The sequence below is a fragment of the Mus caroli genome, unplaced genomic scaffold (genome assembly GCF_978045245.1).
Source record: "Mus caroli unplaced genomic scaffold, Mus_caroli_1 scaffold_1, whole genome shotgun sequence".
Classification (NCBI taxonomy): domain Eukaryota; kingdom Metazoa; phylum Chordata; class Mammalia; order Rodentia; family Muridae; genus Mus; species Mus caroli.
Genome location: NW_028227256.1, coordinates 165,335,485 through 165,353,077, shown reverse-complemented (window position 1 = coordinate 165,353,077; position 17,593 = coordinate 165,335,485). Strand labels below are relative to the sequence as shown.

Below are 17,593 nucleotides of genomic sequence, written 5' to 3'. Positions count from 1 at the left end.
GGAAGGGGAGAGAAAGGAGGGAGAGGGAGAGGAGGGGAGGAGAAGGGAAGGGGTGGTGTATTGTTACTACAGCTAGTAAAACTGAAGGCAGTTTGACTGTGAACTGCAGAGGCAGGAGGGTTGTTGGGACTGGATGAAGTACTGAATTCCTGTCCAGTTTTTAACTGTCGTAGAAAGGTACAGGGCCAGCAAGAGGTCTTCCCGGGTAAGGGCACCTGCTGCCAAGCCTAATGATGTGATGTGATTACTTTTTCCAGGCCTCACACAGAAGGAGAGAACCAACTCCTGTAGGCCATCTTCTGATCTCCCACATAATCCATGTCACATATATTCAGCAGATGATCACACACACACACATTCACTCACTCACACACTCACATACTTGCTCTCACACAAGCAAGTAAATAAATAAATACAATTTTTATTTTTTTTAAATTAATGTGGTTTACTTTGGATGTGTCAATGAGCCCAGAAAGGGTAGACAATTTATAACAAGACTTTCAAAAAACAATCAAATTCAAAGAGGCAAATGCATCTTGCACAAATGTTTTTGGAACTCTGACCCTCACAATGACCAAGCAGTCTTGACAATGGTGGTTTTGCTTCTAGTGAAGATACTGGACTCTGCTATGGGTTGACCATGTATGTCCCTCCAAACCATACCACGGAACTCAAACTCAAGGTTTGAGGACCTGAAGAGCGCCTTGGATCGCACCCTCATGGATGGAGCAATGGCCTTCTTAAAGGAGATTCAGAATGCTGCGAGCCTTCCAAATCTCTTCTGCATGTGAGGATACAGCATTTGTCTCTTTTCTACTCCTTCCATCCTAGGAGGATCAGAATTCCTGGACCGAGTGCCACGATGAGAGTAGAAAGCCAGCCCTCCCTAGACACTGAACCTCTCAAGGCTTTGATCTTGGACTTTGAAGCCTCAAGAATTATAAGTAAAGGAAGTCATTATTTCTGAACTAGCCAGGCTGAGGTCCTTGTTACAGCAGTAGGCATGAGCTGAAACAGTCGTTCACTTGGGCTGACTCCATACGAGGATCTGGCCCCTGCACCGTGTCTGCCTCGCTAGCTCTCTGATCCTGCATCTTGATCTTCAATCACTTGTAATACAACTACCCAGAAACCTAAAAAATGCCCTTAGACTACTCCACAGAGTTCATTTTCTTTCTTCAACCAGCAGCTTCTCTATAAAATGACTTAATTGATGGAAATTCCTCAGGATATTGTCTTCTGTCATGTTTTCTTTTCCTGGGCGTCATTTCTCCCAGCAAGAAGCTAGCGCTTGGTCACCTCTGTGGTTCTCCCAGCTAGCTTGTTCTGTGAGTGGAGCATAGGTTTCAAGCACTGGTGAGAAAGGACAGGCAACGGGAGTCTGGAATGGTCCGAGCTTAACCACTGGCTATGGGGGCTCTGCTGTCACCTACTTGACTTTGTTAGTCCTTCAAGCTGTCTAGCAAATATAGTTTAAGAAGCTGAGTATCATTAGAGAGCCAAATCATGACAAGAATATATAGAATAAAGAACGAATCCTATCACTTTCCAAAAGTCTACATATGTTGTGGCTCTGACATGGAAACCTGTCCCAGGTTGACCTCTAGGCCCCGCTCTTACAGCCATGTAGACTCTTGCTGTCTTAAACAATGAACTTGACCTCATCAGAGCTAATGGACGCTGAGAGTCCAACATGAGGATGCTGGCACGGTCCTTTCTCCTTCACTTGCAGGTTAACTTCCTTGCTGTGTCCTCTGTGTGTGCCTGCTCCTGGGTCTCTTCCTCTTCTTAGTACCTAAGTCCTGTTGGGCTTCTCTAAAGAATTCTGTGGATTGATGCAACCATGCCTGCCTCAAAGAACCAAAGAGAGTCCCTGAAATCCAGAGCTCGGAGGCACCATCTGGAAGACTTAGTACTCTGTAGGGGGTGTGAAAGGGGCTGCAAGGAAATTGAGAGCCCTACACAACAAAAAGGTTAGTTTTGTAGAGATCGAAGGGCAGGGAGTGTGGCTTGATGATAGTATATGCCTGCAGTGCACAAAGCCTTGTCTTCAGTATCTAGCACTGAAAATGAATTAGTCCAATGTAAGTGAAAGCTCCCGTAAGGATTTCAATTAGTAAGCCCTGCTACAGGAAGACTGGGTTTTGTTTGTTTGCTTTGATACAGGGTTTCTCTATGTAGCCCTGTGGCTGTCCTGGAACTCACTCTGTAGACCGGACTGGTGTGGAATTTACAGAGATCCGCCTGCCACTGCCTCCTAAGTGCTGGGATGAAAGGCTTGTGCCACCACCAGCTGGTCATACTAGGGGTTTTAATATTGAATGTTCTGAAGGACCGGCTCATAAATAGCCTAAGGTGCTCTTCTGTCACCCCAGTGCCCCAGTGACCTCCTTACATCCCCTCTTATCCTCTCATAATTCAGCCTGGCACACAGGCCAGCATTAATGACTTCTCTTCAGGATTCCTGGTAACCAGGAGTCAGTCACCTCTTTGCTTGTCCCGCCAGCACAGGCCATATGCATCTTGAAGTAACTGTGGATGTTATCCCACATATCTGTAGACCCCAACGACATGCCACAATGTCAGAAGGTTGGGCACCCCTGCTATAAAATACTATTTCTAGTTATATGGTTTATGTGCTCAAAATATGATTTGTTGGCTAATTATTGAACATTGAAACTTCTGATATATATATGCATATATATAGTATAACTAATATATACAATGTATTATATATCATATAAACTAACATATATTATTATATAAATATAGAATATATATATGAATGTAGAATTAATAAATGAAAGTATTTGAATAAGAAATCAGTGCTTCAGTTATCAAACACAAAATCTGTGAGATCTCTCAACAGCAAATGAAGTGTGTGCATGTATAAAAGAGAGAGAGAGAGAGAGAGGGAGGGAGAGAGAGGAGGGAAAGAAATAGAAAACAGGGAGAAAGGAAAAAGAGACAGATACTTATTGAGAAAGAGGAGAGAGAAGTACTGGGACTTACAGAATTCTTACCAAGGTAAGGGGTTGCTTAGCAACCAATCCTCAGCCAATGAAAGTAAAATGTCAAGCCTGTAGTCTTTCTGACTGGCCAGACAAGGGAGCAAATGGCTTGGCGTGGCTTGCCCACCCCTTTGCTGCTGTGCCAGGGTGGAGAGTTTGTTTTCCCATTGGCATCCCTCCTCAGGAGAGCAAGGCGCCTTGTCATGAGCCATTGATAATGGCTAATGCCCACCCATGGGGAAGGGGGCAGCTTCTCAGGACTGGATTCTCCACATTAAGTTGGGGTGAGGGGGAGCATCCTGGAGCTCTGCCCCACTCTGGTTTCTCCCACGGTGGGGACAAGCCCACACCCAAGCTTCCCCTCCTTTCATCCAGTAGAAGGATATCGTGCCTAAGCTGACAGTCAGAATATGCGATGCCTGGCTTGTTCTTTGTTTAAGAAAAACTTACACATCCTTTCCCTACTTGGCTCTGAAGACACAGGCAGGCAGGCTGCCGAGCGAGTTCAGCAGGGGACTGCCATATGAAGGGCTTTAATTGACACTTCTGTGTTGTCTCCTCTCCTGAATGACAATGATAGCTAATATTATTGAGGAACTGCCTCAGAGCCAGACAGAGCTCTCAACACTTTCCATACATTAACTCACCTCATGCCAACAGCACTTGGATGCTCATATATATATATATATATATATATATATCTTTTTTTTTTTTTTTTGCTTAAAGTTCAGTTTTATTCTTTTGTTTGACAGGATTCTGTCCATGTTCTTTTTTTTTTATATATTTTTATTACATATTTTCCTCAATTACATTTCCAATACTATCCCAAAAGTCCCCCATAGCGCCCCCCACTTCCCTACCCACCCATTCCCATTCTTTTGGCCCTGGCATTCCCCTATATTGGGGCATATAAAGTTTGCAAGTCCAATGGGCCTCTCTTTCCATTATATTCATTGTATGATCAGCGGGCTCCATTAGGATACTCTCGTGCACACACGTGTGTTGGATACTTTGAGGCTGGTACTCTTATGGTCTCTGTGTGGATGTAAAACCTTCGAGACAGTGGGATCAAACAAGTTACATAAGGGAATAAGGCATTTGAGACCAAGGAGAGCAGCAGGGCTTAGGTTTAATCCAGTGCCTCTGATGTATGACAGTAGCTGCTAACAGAGTCCTAAGATCTACCCTCTTTCTTCCTGATCCAGCTCCTGGCCTCTCTCAGGATAACCCTGACCCTGACTCTTCCTAACAGGACACTCCTAGTCCTGACTCCAGCCCTTCATAGTCCAAACCTCAGCTGCGGTTCCCTTGTGCAGGGCCCCTCCCTGCCCTGCATTCCCTTCCACGGAAAAGCCATCCTGAGTTAGGATTTGCTCTGATACTTTACATTTGAATCACTGTTGACCTTCTCCAAAGCACTTTCCCATCACTATCTGGGCTGGATGGAAAAAACAAAACTATGCCCACTTCTCTAGGGCAGAGCTGGATATCCACAGGTGTGGAAAATAAGGTATTAGAAATGAGACTCCCGGGTGATGAGAAGCCCAAGCCAAAGCAGGTCCAGCTAGAAGCCCACCCTGAGACAAAGCCTCTCCTGGATTTTTTAAGAGGGAAGAAACAGGAATTTGTCCAGAGTGGAAAACATGGAGAAATGAGCCTGCCCGCCTCTGGGGTGTTCCGCCCCGAGTTATGGCTGTGGCCATTGAAAAGGGAAGGAAGGTCGAAACCAAAAAGATGCATTGCTGATGGCCTAATACACGCTTCCTGTCCATCCAGGACCAGAGGCAGAGGCAAACAGCCTTGGCCAGGCCCTGCGGGCAGTTCTGCCTAAACTCACTCAGTTCAGGAAGAGGCTGTGTGGTGGTTTCTTCCAGCGCTGGGAGAGGGGATGGGTGGGGGTGGGATGGGGGGAGATGAGGGTTTTTTTTTCTGTCTTTTCTCTTTCCTCCATTTTCCCTCCCCTCCCCCATTCCTCCCAACTCCCTCCACTCCCGCCCTAAAATCTGTAATGATGGAGTGGTGAAAAGCAGGGAAAGATTGATAATCAGCCTCATTATTACCAGCATTATATATAATTATAGCAAAACCTCACTCATTTGGATCAATTGAGAGGAAAATCAGTTTAAATTCGTGACAAGTTGGCAGATTACTTTTAAATTACAATTTTATTACTTCCAAGTAACACACGTGAATAGTTTGTGTTTCAAGTACCGTAAGCTAATGGTTACTAAGTGGGGATTTTATAAAACCTGCGTTAAAAGACTCTTTTGTAATTAACACCCCGTTAATATGCTAATGACACTCCTACTATGCTTTTTAAATTGCTTGAAAACAGATGTATCTTAAATAGGCTCAATGCTTCTCTCTCCAGTTTATTTGCTTAGCAAACCTTCTTTATTTTATTTTTTTTGTAAATCAGCAAATATAAACTAGTTTATACCATAACCAGTTCTCTTACATTTACTATTTGTGAATGTGTACAGATTCTGGAGTGGGTACGCAGTCACATATGAATGAGCGTGTCAAGGCACATGTGTGCGGATGTCAGAGGACAAACTCGGTGTCAGTTTTCACCTTATTGGAGACAAGCTCGCTTTGGTGGTGGACTTGGAGGCAGTGGTGGTATTTAGGTTTTATGACTGGTTTGCCCAGCAGTTTCCTCTCCTGGCTCCGCCTCCCCTTCCTCCTGGCTCCGCCTCCCTTGCTTGGCTCCTCCTCTCATCTCCCTGTAGACACTCTGCATCCAGCTTTTAAGTGTCTTCTGGGAAAAAAAAATTTTTTTGAGACAGGGTTTCTCTGTGTAGCCCTGGCTGTCCTGGAACTCACTCTGTAGACCAGGCTGGCCTCGAACTCAGAAATCCGTCTGCCTCTGCCTCCCAAGTGCTGGAATTAAAGGTGTGCGCCACCACTGACTGGCTTTCTGGGAATTCTTAATTATATCCTCACACTCATTCAGAAAGTGCCATCTCCCCAGGGTCCTATGACATTAATCACCTTTCTCAATTGATTATGTCATAAATCAATAAGACTATATATATATATATATATATATATATATATATATATATATATATCTTTTGATTAGGAACCAGACTTCTAAGACTTCAAGGACCGCCTCAATTTATAAAAGAGGGAATGAGCTCAGAGACAGCTCTGCTCAAGGTCACACAGCGCAAACCTCCAGGTCTTCTGATTTCTCAAACCAAGCGTATTGTAATAGTCATGACATTCTTCATGAATCTATGCTGCTATTTCCATAGCAACTGCTGGCTTTTGCAAAAACCTGTTTTTGAGTGCTATATATGTGCCAGGCTCCAAGACAAACCTTTTAGCTAGAACCATTCCCTTTGAGGCCACTGTCTGCTTCATTCCCACTACAGTCTGGTACTGAGTGGTTTGTAAGCTAAGCCTTTAGCCCCATTAGGCAGATCAGCAAACCAAGGTTGCTGATGACAATGTAGCTCTTTGAACAGGGCTTGCTGTGAATTACTGCAGTCAGGACTGTGAATAGCTTAAAACTAGGGTCTGTTCCCTAGTCTTTCAAAAGTTTTGCCGGCACATTACTTTCCATCCCAGAGCCAATTTAGGCCAGGCTGGTCCAGATGGGCATGATTTTGCCCCTTAACAAATGAGATGTTCCAGGAGATCTCCCTGACAAAAAACTGTCTACCCCACAAGCAAGACCCATAATCTGCCAGCATGGGTACCATGAGCCCTTCTAGCCACGTGCCGACAGGAGTTTGAGGCAGGTGCTGAGGGTGCCGAGAAATAACTTTTCACTGCTGATGTCTCTGAACATTAATCCTACCCACCACAGCTCTATAACCCATGGCTTCCATCTCTCTGGGCTTCTTGTTCAAGGTCTCCCAGCCTCTGAATAAGGATATACTTTTTCAAAGACCGAAGTCACCTTACATTACTGTAAGCTGTGTTCCTATACAATATTGCCCCTGGCTTCATCTGTTGTTGGCTTCTAAATACCTGTATTTTTCAGGTCAAGACACTTAAATTCAGCCTGAGGGATGCTTCCAGAAATAATGGAGCCTCAAATATTTTCAAGACTTTGGGGGCTGTGTGTATACTCCAGCAGGCCAAGAAGGGGAAGGGTCCTCTACTGCCATGTCCTCCAAACGGCAGGTCTTTAGACATTATGATAAATGAGTGGATGGATGGATGGGTGGATGGATGGATGGATGGATGGATGGATGGACGGCACTCTGCCATCAGTGCATGATACTACTTCCAGAAGGCACTCTGACCTCTGCTTTGCCTCCCTCGTTGTTGGGCCTGTGAAAACACGGGTGCTCCAAACCCCAAGTCCTCCATGAGGCTCCTTCCCCTTCCCACTGCTGACTTGTAAAATGGCAAAGAAAGACAAAGGTAATGAGTCCCAGAAATGAAATTCAAGCAAACAGCCTAAAATATTTATCGAGCACTCTCCCTGCCGGTCCTCTAACTTCTTATAAATGCTCCTTTGATTTAAAGACCACAGGTTTCTCCATTTTTAGAGTTCAGATATTAATTCTGAAATCCTAACAGGAGCTTGATGTGACCTTTAACCCAGAAATCCTTACTGTGCCCCACCCCTGCCCTCTTCCAGGCACAGCAGCTGACAACAGAGACAGGGGCTCCAGGGGCTTTAATTCAAAGGTAAAAAAAACAAAACAAAACAAAACAAAACAAACAAACAAACAAAAAAAAAACAGGGGTCAGGACTTAGCAAGGTCCCTGTGCTGCTGACAAGGGCTTTGGAAGACCAGGGGTGGGAAGTCCCTAATCATGGCAGCCTCGTGAGCCTCTGCCCTGGAATGGTGTGCTAACCTGTAGTTGTCTAGAAGCAGGAGCCAAATCCAGGTCATGCCTACTTCAGCATGTCCCAGTGGGCAGTCTGATCCTTTAAGGGCAGACATTCCTATTGTAAAGAAACAATGTACGCGCAGAATTCCAGCCAGATTTAATGCCAGCCTCCAAATGCTGAATGGAAAGGAGGAACAACCTTCTATTGCATATTCATAGTTTTCCATGCTCAAAAAAATAAAAAAATCGAACCGTTACAACTGTAGGTCAGTGCTTACCCACTCAAAGTGTTCAGCAGGGGCGGGGAGGATGCTGTGGCTTAGCACTGCCCGCCCCTGCTCCTCTTTCTCCCCACCCAGGTTGCTCCAAAGGAACTGTGAAAATGAATGTGAAGATAACATACATCCCCACATCCCGGCCAAGCCACGTGTGCTTTCTTAAGAGTCTCCTGGATGATCAGGGATAGATGACCTCTGGGATGCTTTGCCTGACTGAGAACTCTGCTCTGTGACAGAGGAAACAGAAGAACGGTGTTTTACAACCGGGGTGTTGGAAATCACGACTCTCTGGAAAGGCAATCCGAAATGGGGATAAAACTTCTCTAGAGAGATTCCCCTAGGGCCTGGCTGCCTTGCTGGAGCATGGCCATATCTATAGCTGCTTCTCGATACAAGGGTTGATGTAAGAACCTCTCACAGATGCAGTATGGCCTGTAAAAATGGATACTGCTTACTGTCTGGCCAACCCCTGCCCCAAAACGGAAAAATCCAGCACATGTTAAAATAAAATAAGATAAGATAAGATAAGATAAAATAAAATAAAATAAAATAAAATAAAATAAAATAAAATAAAATAAAATAAAATGTGATCCACATAAGGGAGGAAAACTAAACCTCTGTTCAGTTCCCTGTCTCTCTTCTAAGATATTTTATTCTTTTGCTACAATGGTTTAAAAGAAAGAGAGAGAGAGAGAGAGAGAGAGAGAGAGAGAGAGAGTGCTCCGAACCATAATCAAGTTGTAAATAATACAGGAAAGAAAATAAGTTGTTTATACAAATAACTCCCCATTCTTGGAGGATCTGGAACACCTTTCTACCTCCTACTTCACCCCCCTCCCTGGGTGTGGCCACAGTGTAAGATCAAGTTTAGCAGCTCTGGCCTAAACCACCTGGACTTGCATCTCACCTGGACTCTGCTCCTTACTGGAGAGATGCCCTTGGGCAGTTTGCCCACGCCCTTAAGGGTTCTGCTTTCCTGTCTGCAGAGGGTGGGAGATGATGATAGTGTCTTATCTCCAAGGATCCTGGAGAGTACAAATCAGCACATGCATGCAGTGGCCCCAGAGAGTGCTTGGCACACAGTAGGTGCCTGGTGAATGGTGCTGCCTTTTCTCTTTTGTGAGGATGACTGAGCTACGGTTGGGTTCATCTCACGAAAGCCATCCAATCCCAGGCATTCTAAAGACTAGATGTCTTCCATTTTCTGAATCTGTATCATCCACTTTCATACCAGAAAAGAGAACAGCAGCTTCCCTCAGTAGCCCCAACATCAGACAGGGTTAAAGCCCAGGTCTCCTCAACCAACTTCTGTCTTAGTTAGGGTTTTACTGCTGTGAACAGACACCATAACCAAGGCAAGTCTTATATAAAACAACATTTAATTGGGGCTGGCTTACAGGTTCAGGGATTCAGTCCATTATCATCAAGGTGGGAGCATGGCAGTATCTAGGCAGGCAGAGCTGAAAGTTCTATGTCTTCATCCAAAGGCTGCTAGTGGAAGACTGACTTCCAGGCAACTAGGGTGAGGATCTTCTATGATATACCACGGGGAAAGTGAAAGATTTCTCCTTTTGGTTTCTATTGATCTGTCTATCTCTTTGTAATCTTGTAAATGCTTCAGAAAATAGTTATTCTAAATGTGCTCCTTCCTACATCTCATAAGCAGTCATCCCATCCTACACAAACCCTAACCACTTACACCCATGGTAGCTTTCAATTAACCACCCACACATCTGCAGAGGGGGGAAAATGTGTTCTGGAAAATACGCATGTGTGTGTATGCATACATACACAAACACTGCCAACTCCACCAGCTCCACTCTCCTCTGTAGCTGTTCTCCAATTGAAAGGGGGCAGTTTCTACACCAAGAGCCAGGTCAGGTGGACAGAACTCTTGACAAATCAGGAGGGCCCCAAGAAGCCATCAGGTCACTGTTGCTTCTAAGCTATTCTGCAGTCAGTGATCAGCCAGATTGTCCAGGCTGGAGTGAGGAGAACTGTTGCCCCTATCCTTGCAAATTAAATGTGTCTACTTTAAAAGCTACGAGAGGCAGCTCTGCACAGCACAGACCTGCAGCCGGACTATCTAGCTTTAAGGGCTAGATGTGCCATTTTCTGGCTTTACCTCCCAAAGCCCTTGGCTACTCTTCTTTAAAGGAAGTTAGAGAAGCAAGCAGTGTCAGCCAGTCTACTTGCTGTTGGGTTGGCCCCAGCAGAGCACTGATGGCTGGTCCCTGGGTTGTAGGTGCTTGTCGCCTATGACCCTTAGCTTCTTTCCCCTGGGATTAGTACACAATTGGATGGGGAATCACAAAGTTTTATCTCAAATCTTGCAAGGGGAAGCATCCTGGGGAAACAAGTTTTTTGTTTGTTTTATTTTATTTTATTTTATTTTATTTTATTTTATTTTATTTTCTGTACAGTTGGCAACCCAAGACTTAGGCAAGAAGGAGAAAAGAGTTCTTCTAGCAGACAGAGCGGAGTCCAAGCTCAGTGACTTTGCAGGTCCCTGTGGACACTGGCCCTCAGTCTCTTTGTAGGCACATCATAAACATGGCCCAGACATGAATGTTAGTTCCCAACAGTGACATTGCTGCCCTAGACATTCTTACAGGACCCTAGGACCTTCTGCAGGTCCATTTGCTAATGTGTGAAAGGGCAGGAGTTACCCACCAATGTAGTTATGAAGACAGAGGCATTATTGCTGCAGGTGGTATCCCCAGGTTTCCTAAGCCTTCAGCAGGCTCCACCTCCTGCACTGTGAGTTCTTTACAGAAGGGGCGAGCCTTTGGCTTTGAGAGTAGGCCTCCTCTTAACTGGCCCATGCAAACAAAATGGAAAACATGAACAGAACCAAGCAAAACAAGCCATTCCTTCCCTAGACATGACAACGAAAAGCACCATTAGAAGCGAGCACTTAAACGTCCCATTCCCGTGCTATGCCAGATCTGAAAACCCAATGACACTGAAGACTGGAGCCTCCACAATTATGACAACTGAAGCCAGCAAAACGTGTGGGTTTTTGCAGCTTTAGTTGTACATTTTTCCAGATCCCCAATTCATTATTCTACAGCAATATCTGGTATTTAAGTTAATTTGCATGTTGGTTTCCGAGCAAAGTGAGAGGAATGGAAATATTAATTTGTATTTGGTACCAAGTGTACAGATAATACTTTTTCTTCATGGACTGGCTACCTCACTTAATTCTCAAAACAAAACTCTAAGAATGAAATAACAAGGTCCATTTTAGAGACTGAAGATGTGTTGGCCTAGAGAGGTTCGGTAGCTTGTCTGAGGTCTCAAAGATAAATGATAAAAAACTAAGGACCAAAGACAGCAGTCTCATTCTCTCTGTCTCTCAATGCCTCTGTGTGTGTGTGTGTGTGTGTGTGTGTGTGTGTGTGTGTGTGTGTATGTGTGCTACATCAAGTGAAAGCAATTCTGCTTTAAATGATAATATGGGGCACTTCTGGCAACACTTGGCAACTCTACCCTTTACCACCTTGATTAATCTCTGCCTTCCTTTAGGCTTCAGCTTGGTGTCTACACAAATGAGACAGCATCCTCGACCCTCCCTAAGGAATTCTAGACTAGTCCCTCTCCCTTTTGTTTTGAAGCTATCATTTCACAGACCTTGAGGGTCTCAAGAATCTAGCGGAAGATAAACATGACCAGCAAACATCCAAGTTCACAAATAAGGAGAAAAGCTGTTCTCAGCCCTGAAGAAGCCTGAGATGGGAGGGGAGAAGAGCCAGGACAGCATCTCTGAGGCCACATGCCAGGCCATGTTATTGGCCACCACTCTCCGCCATCAAAATAGTCGGAATAACTTGAGCTTTACCTTGTGCTAACTCCCATGTCCCCTTGCCCCTGGGACCAATGAGCAATCTTCTAATGCTTCTTCCACCGTGCACAGTACGGCATTACTGTGTGTACTTAATGAGATTACCCCAGTGCAAAGGGTAGTGTGTCATTCCCAGCCAGTCTCCAGGTGGCCGGCCCCTGTTTGGCTCGAAGAGTTACTGGATGCCCTCCGAAGGAATGGGATACCCCCTCACCCAAAGCCTCCAAACAAGGGACAGCAGTGTGTCACAGTACCCCACAGAGGACTCAGCCCAGTAAAGAAGGCAAACTTTCCTCCCAGGCCTTTGGGATAAATTGGCTGCCTGTTCACAGAGGAGGTCAAGAGAGCAGGGACTTCAGTTCTTAAGAGCTTGCAAATCTATCTGCTTTATCCTGTCTGCCAGAATCCATAGAGCATGGTTTCTGACTTTGGTTCCCAAGAACACGAACTCCATGCCACCTCTAGACACATGAGAAGTCAGTTGGTTTGGCTGCTGGTTGCATTTACACGTGGATGGGTGTCTGGGCTACTCCTGTCCCTGATGGGAGGGGTCCTTAAGGACAGATTTGCCCCGGCATGAAGGCAGCCAGTGAACTCAACCTCCTGAGTGAGGGACTCCCCTGCCTGACTGGGCTATGTGGAGCCACAGTTTGCAGGTTCTCAGAGCCTGGCCTTCCCTACCCCCAGCCCTAGATCTCGACCCCCAGGGCGGAAATGAAGACAGCAACCCTTGCTGTGGAATTGGGGGCAGCAGCAGGGGAGGAGAGAAGAGGTTATTAGCAAATCAAAAGGGAAGAAAGCAGGGAGGAAACAGTGTGGCAAATTAAAGGGCTATGTTTCCCTTCTGAAAATCCAACTGTAAAGAATCGAGCTTTTAAGTAAAAACAACCTTGCCCTTGTTGTAAAGTATTTCCGGGACTTTTTGCCCAAGCAAAACCTTTTACATCACTTTTCCCCCCTCATTACAAATTAAATTAAATAATAGGTACATCTTAGCAATTTCCCTCACTCTCACTTTTCACACCCACACAGACATGTGGGGTTGTAGCAAAGCTTTGTTTCAAACCCTTTCCAACACGCTGGTTCAGACTCTCATAAATATCCCAGGACCTTCTTCTGATATGCAAACATGCCTTCACCTTGGGTCCATTCTGTCTTCTGCATGGACAAGCACCCACGAAACGCGCCGTGTGCCCACTACACATGCATATGAACATGCACGCTGGCCTTCCGATTCCAAGCTACGTTATCCCGTTTCCTCCCTGGCCTCTCCCCGACAGGTTCACACTCAACACGGTGAAGCCCAAGTGAGGTCCTTACCACCAAAGCCGGTGGGAAACTTCATGAAGTGGGAGTAATTTCCATACATGTTGGCTGCTCAGTTCATTCCTCTGCTGCGCTTCTGAAGAGTACAGCCTCTCTCTCGGCTCCCAGGCACAGCCGGGCTTCCGTCAACTTGGGCTAACAAGAGTGGCCATCGCTTGCTAGCAGCCGGGAGAGCACAGGCTGGGCCAGCCCTCTGGGATTAGTCAGGAATCTGCCTCTAGATCCGAGAGTCCACATAGTGTTGAGAGGCTGTGGCGGCCGCAGCAGCTGGTGCCTGTCAGTAATCACGCATAATGCTGCCGCCGCTGCTACCTCTCCTTGCCTCTTGCCGCCGCCGTCGCTGCTGCTGTTGCTACTGCTGCGCCGCCGCCGCCGCCGCCGCCGCCGCCGCCGCCACCACTGCGCCTGAGATCCTGTTGCTAGTTTGATTAACTCTGGGTTGGGCTGCTGTGAGCGACTCTTCCAGCTCCCCGCTAGTCCCCAGAGGTTCCTACCGGGTGGCACAATCTATTAGCTGGGAACCAATCGATGTGTGACTGCCCTAGTGGGTCAGGAGAAAAGGAGGGGGAGATGGCAGGCGATAAAGACTCTTTAGGTGTCTTTTCCTTGACTCGCACCCACAAAAAAAAATCAATGGGGTTTTATTAAAATGCATTTTCTCACTCTGGCTCCTCTCTGTCCAGTGCACTTGTTATTTGATCTGTGAAAGGGGGCGGGGGTTGGGGGGCCAAGAGAGAACAGAGCCCTTTCATAAGGCACGAAATTAGAAAAGCATGAGACTAGATGCCCAAAGACGAAAAACTAAAATAGAGCAGCCTTTAGATTTGGACTGGGCCCCTCCTGCTTGGGTGGCCAGCAACAGTGGTCTGGACTCTAACAATAAAAGCTCACAGAGCAGGTTCACAGGGAGCCTTACCTACAGGTAGGAAGGGGATGTTGCCTCCACAGAGTGGTACCCACTCTGATGTTTCACTGGGGGAATAACTTCATCTTGAGCAGCATCATTGTGCCATCTGCTCAAAGATGGTCCCAGCATCCTCACTGACACTGAGATTCCCTTGGTTAGAGCCAACCAACTCACAGTGGAAAGTGTAAGACCCTTTGATTTTTGGGGTCTGTTGTTCAGATTCTCTGAGAAAGCACCGCTCAGCCTATATCTGAACACCTTAATGCTGGGAACTCTCCCATCCCATCCCATCCCATCCCATCCCATCCCATCCCATCCCATCCCATCTCTAGAGAGCAATTCAACAACCGATTTCCTCTCGCTGACGCTTCTTTGTGCAGGATCTCAGCCACAGAACAGACACCTATGGAGTTTGTCACTGGATCATCTGAACAATCTATCATGTCAACTAGTCATGCCTTCCCTAGATGCTCCTGGTTTTCCAGATCGTCCATGTATCATTAAGATTTCAAGACATAGAGAGGGGGCTGGGGAAATGGCTCAGCAACTAAGAATGTTTGGTGTGCATGTTTCATGATCTGAGTTCAGAGCCCCACACCCCATGGAACACAGTCAAATGTGAACACGTGTACCTACAACCCCAGTAGTGGGGAGGGGAGGGGGGGAATCAAGAGGATTGATGGATGGACTGGCTAGCCACCAGCCTAGCTGAAGAAGAAATGGTGAGCTCTGGGTTCACAGGGAGACTGGGACCGAGCGAGAAGACACCTGGCATCCTTTTGCTGCCTTCTGCATTTATGTGTATGGGTATGCACACTTGCGTACATACATACACCAAACACACACACACACACACACACACACACACACACACACACACCTTGTTTCTAATAATGTCATTTCTATAACCACCCTGAAGGTAGAGAAAGGGGTTAGTAACACTCATATGACTTCTCCAGTATGGGCCAAACTGGTGTTCAAGTTGTGGTAAGGAAGGTGACAAGGGCCAATGTCATGGGACGAGAACTGAGGAGCTTCACAAAGGATGTTGTTTTCTCCTGACACGGTGTAGGGCATGGATGGCCAGAGAGGTAAATCAAATCAGGGTACCACAGGACAAAGTCAACTCTGGGAGAAACCAAACTGAAAATGAAGAAAAAAAGTGCAGAGGTAAGAACAAAGTCAAGGGACTGGAGAGGTGGCTCAGAGGTTAGGAGCACTAACTGATCTTCCAGAGGTCCTGAGTTCAATTCCCAGCAACCACAGGGTGGCTCAGAACCATCTGTGATGGAATCTGATGCCCTCTTCTGGTACGTCTGAAGACAATGACAGTTTACTCATAAACATAAAATAAACAACTCTTTTAAAAAAAAAAAAAAAGAACAAAGTCAAGATGACAAAGGAAGAAGCCACGAGGGGACCAGACCCACAGGGGTCAGGGAAGAGGGTCACATTGTGACAGTGATGAGCTATATAAACTCTGGTGCTCCTGTGACAGGACACTGGCTCTCAGAGCATTAATCAAGGGTGGTGCTGGTGTTACGGCGGCATAGTGCAGCTCACCAGAGGCCGACTTTGCTACATGGGCCAGCATCTGGGCAGCTCCACATGTTAATCCACAAAGAGATCACCTGATGAAGCCTCCCGCTTCATGCTATGGTCATCTTTGCCTGCATCCCTCATTCCATTCCGGGATGGTTGGTTTGGGGCCTCCTTACCTCATCCACTTATATTCTTCTCAAATGAAAAAAGACGTAAGGGATTCCTTCCTCATTCCAGATATTTTGGAACATGTTTCTTTTACCCAGTGCATCTCTTCCACATATCCCCATTTCATGACTTCTGAAAACACGACAGATGGCCTTCCATGTCTTATCCAACCCATCAATCAAAATGTTGAAATAAATATCTTAAAGATAGCATCTTATACCACAAGGAAGTCCTTCCCTTGGTGACAAGTCACAGGCCAGACTTGCTGCAAATCCTGACTCTGTCGCTATAGCCTGGTGATACCTGTAAATTACTGGATCTCCCTGGGCTGTGAGTGAACCCACACATGCCCGCCACTTAGACTGTGTCAGAGGCAAACATAAATGTCCCAAATGCACAAGCTAATTTGACGGAGACAAGGAAGATGGCAAGAAAACTCCAGTGAGATACTTTAGTTCACTTTCTTTAAATAAGCTCTATCTGCTATCCTCTTTAATGAGAGATGGACATGCAAGCTAACCTACACCTGTTCCCAGTGGTCTGTCTTCTCCACTGTGGTGTCTGAAGCAAGCCGGTCAATCAAGAACAAACCAAGAGTTCTCTGATAAGGCCTTCGGAAAGGAAGTGCGTTGTTTCAATTCGCTGTTTGATGATTCCAGGCTTGCAAGGGTTCTTCTAAGCACTCAGGCTCTCAAAACCCATCCTTTAAAATGCCCACTTGAGAGCCTGGCCCAAGGTTAATGTCAAGATGGTGGTTCTTTCCATTCTTATGCATGTTGCCCACTTCCTTTCCTTATAGAATAAGCAAAATACTTTTTAAAAATGTTTTAATTATTTTATGTGTGTGGGTGGTTTTCTCGAATGTTGTGTCTGTGCACCATACATGCGTTTGGTACCTGTGGAAGTCAAAAGAGGACATGGGATCCCATGGAACTGGAGTTACAGGTGATTGTGAACTACCATGTGGGTGCTGGGAATTCAATCCAGGTTCTCTGGAAGAGCAGCAGGATTTTTTAACCACTGACCTATCTCTTTCCTCCCAGGTTAAGCACATTTCTTAACCCAGCGTGGATGCTTCACCACTGGATCTCAACAGAACCTTTGAACTGGTAGGTAGAGGAAAATGCTAAGGGACTGTTGTCATTGTCACAAAGCACAGGGTCCATACATGCAATTTTGCAGCTCTCTGATCTGGGGCAAGCTGAACTCTCTGGGGAAAAATTACCCCTGTTGTCCATCGCACTGAAAGTGCCGGACATTGTTTTTATTTTGTGGATCCTGTATTGATGAGAACTGGGCATGTGATCATTTTTATTCTGTCAAGCAAATTCAAAGAATCAATGCTTTCTTGTTTGTTTTCTCACCCGTACCTCTTTTGTGTTGGTCCCTTCAGTAGGAATATTATTCCTTCTCATTTAGTTTTTCCTATCTGCCAAAATTCCTAGCTATCATTCAAATTCCAGCTCAGTTCCACACCTTTACAGGAAAATCTGCCTCCAGCCTGGGTCTGTCAGAGCTCTTTGTCTGATGTGTTCTAGTGAGACTTCATAGGTGTGGGCTGGCCACATCCCCAGGACTAGCTCTCCTTTGCATGCGGTTACTTTGCTTTGCATAAGTGATCACTAGCTTTCCTTTGTATGTACCTTGTGTTCACTGTGTAACTGTTTACTCTGCAAAGACAGTGATGGTCGATTTTGTGAGCTCTTCTGACATAAATGCA

General features: G+C 45.9%; 1 protein-coding gene across 1 annotated transcript in view; it reads right to left on the bottom strand.

The window, feature by feature from the left end:
- Positions 1–13,604, bottom strand: part of Rxrg (retinoid X receptor gamma) — a 41,249-nt gene extending 27,645 nt beyond the window's left edge. Inside the window, exon 1 of the mRNA XM_021157140.3 lies at positions 13,251–13,604. Within this exon, the coding sequence (XP_021012799.1) occupies positions 13,251–13,299 (49 nt within the window). The 5' untranslated portion in view covers positions 13,300–13,604. The remainder of the gene's footprint in view (positions 1–13,250) is intronic.
- Between the last annotated feature and the right edge of the window lie 3,989 nt (positions 13,605–17,593).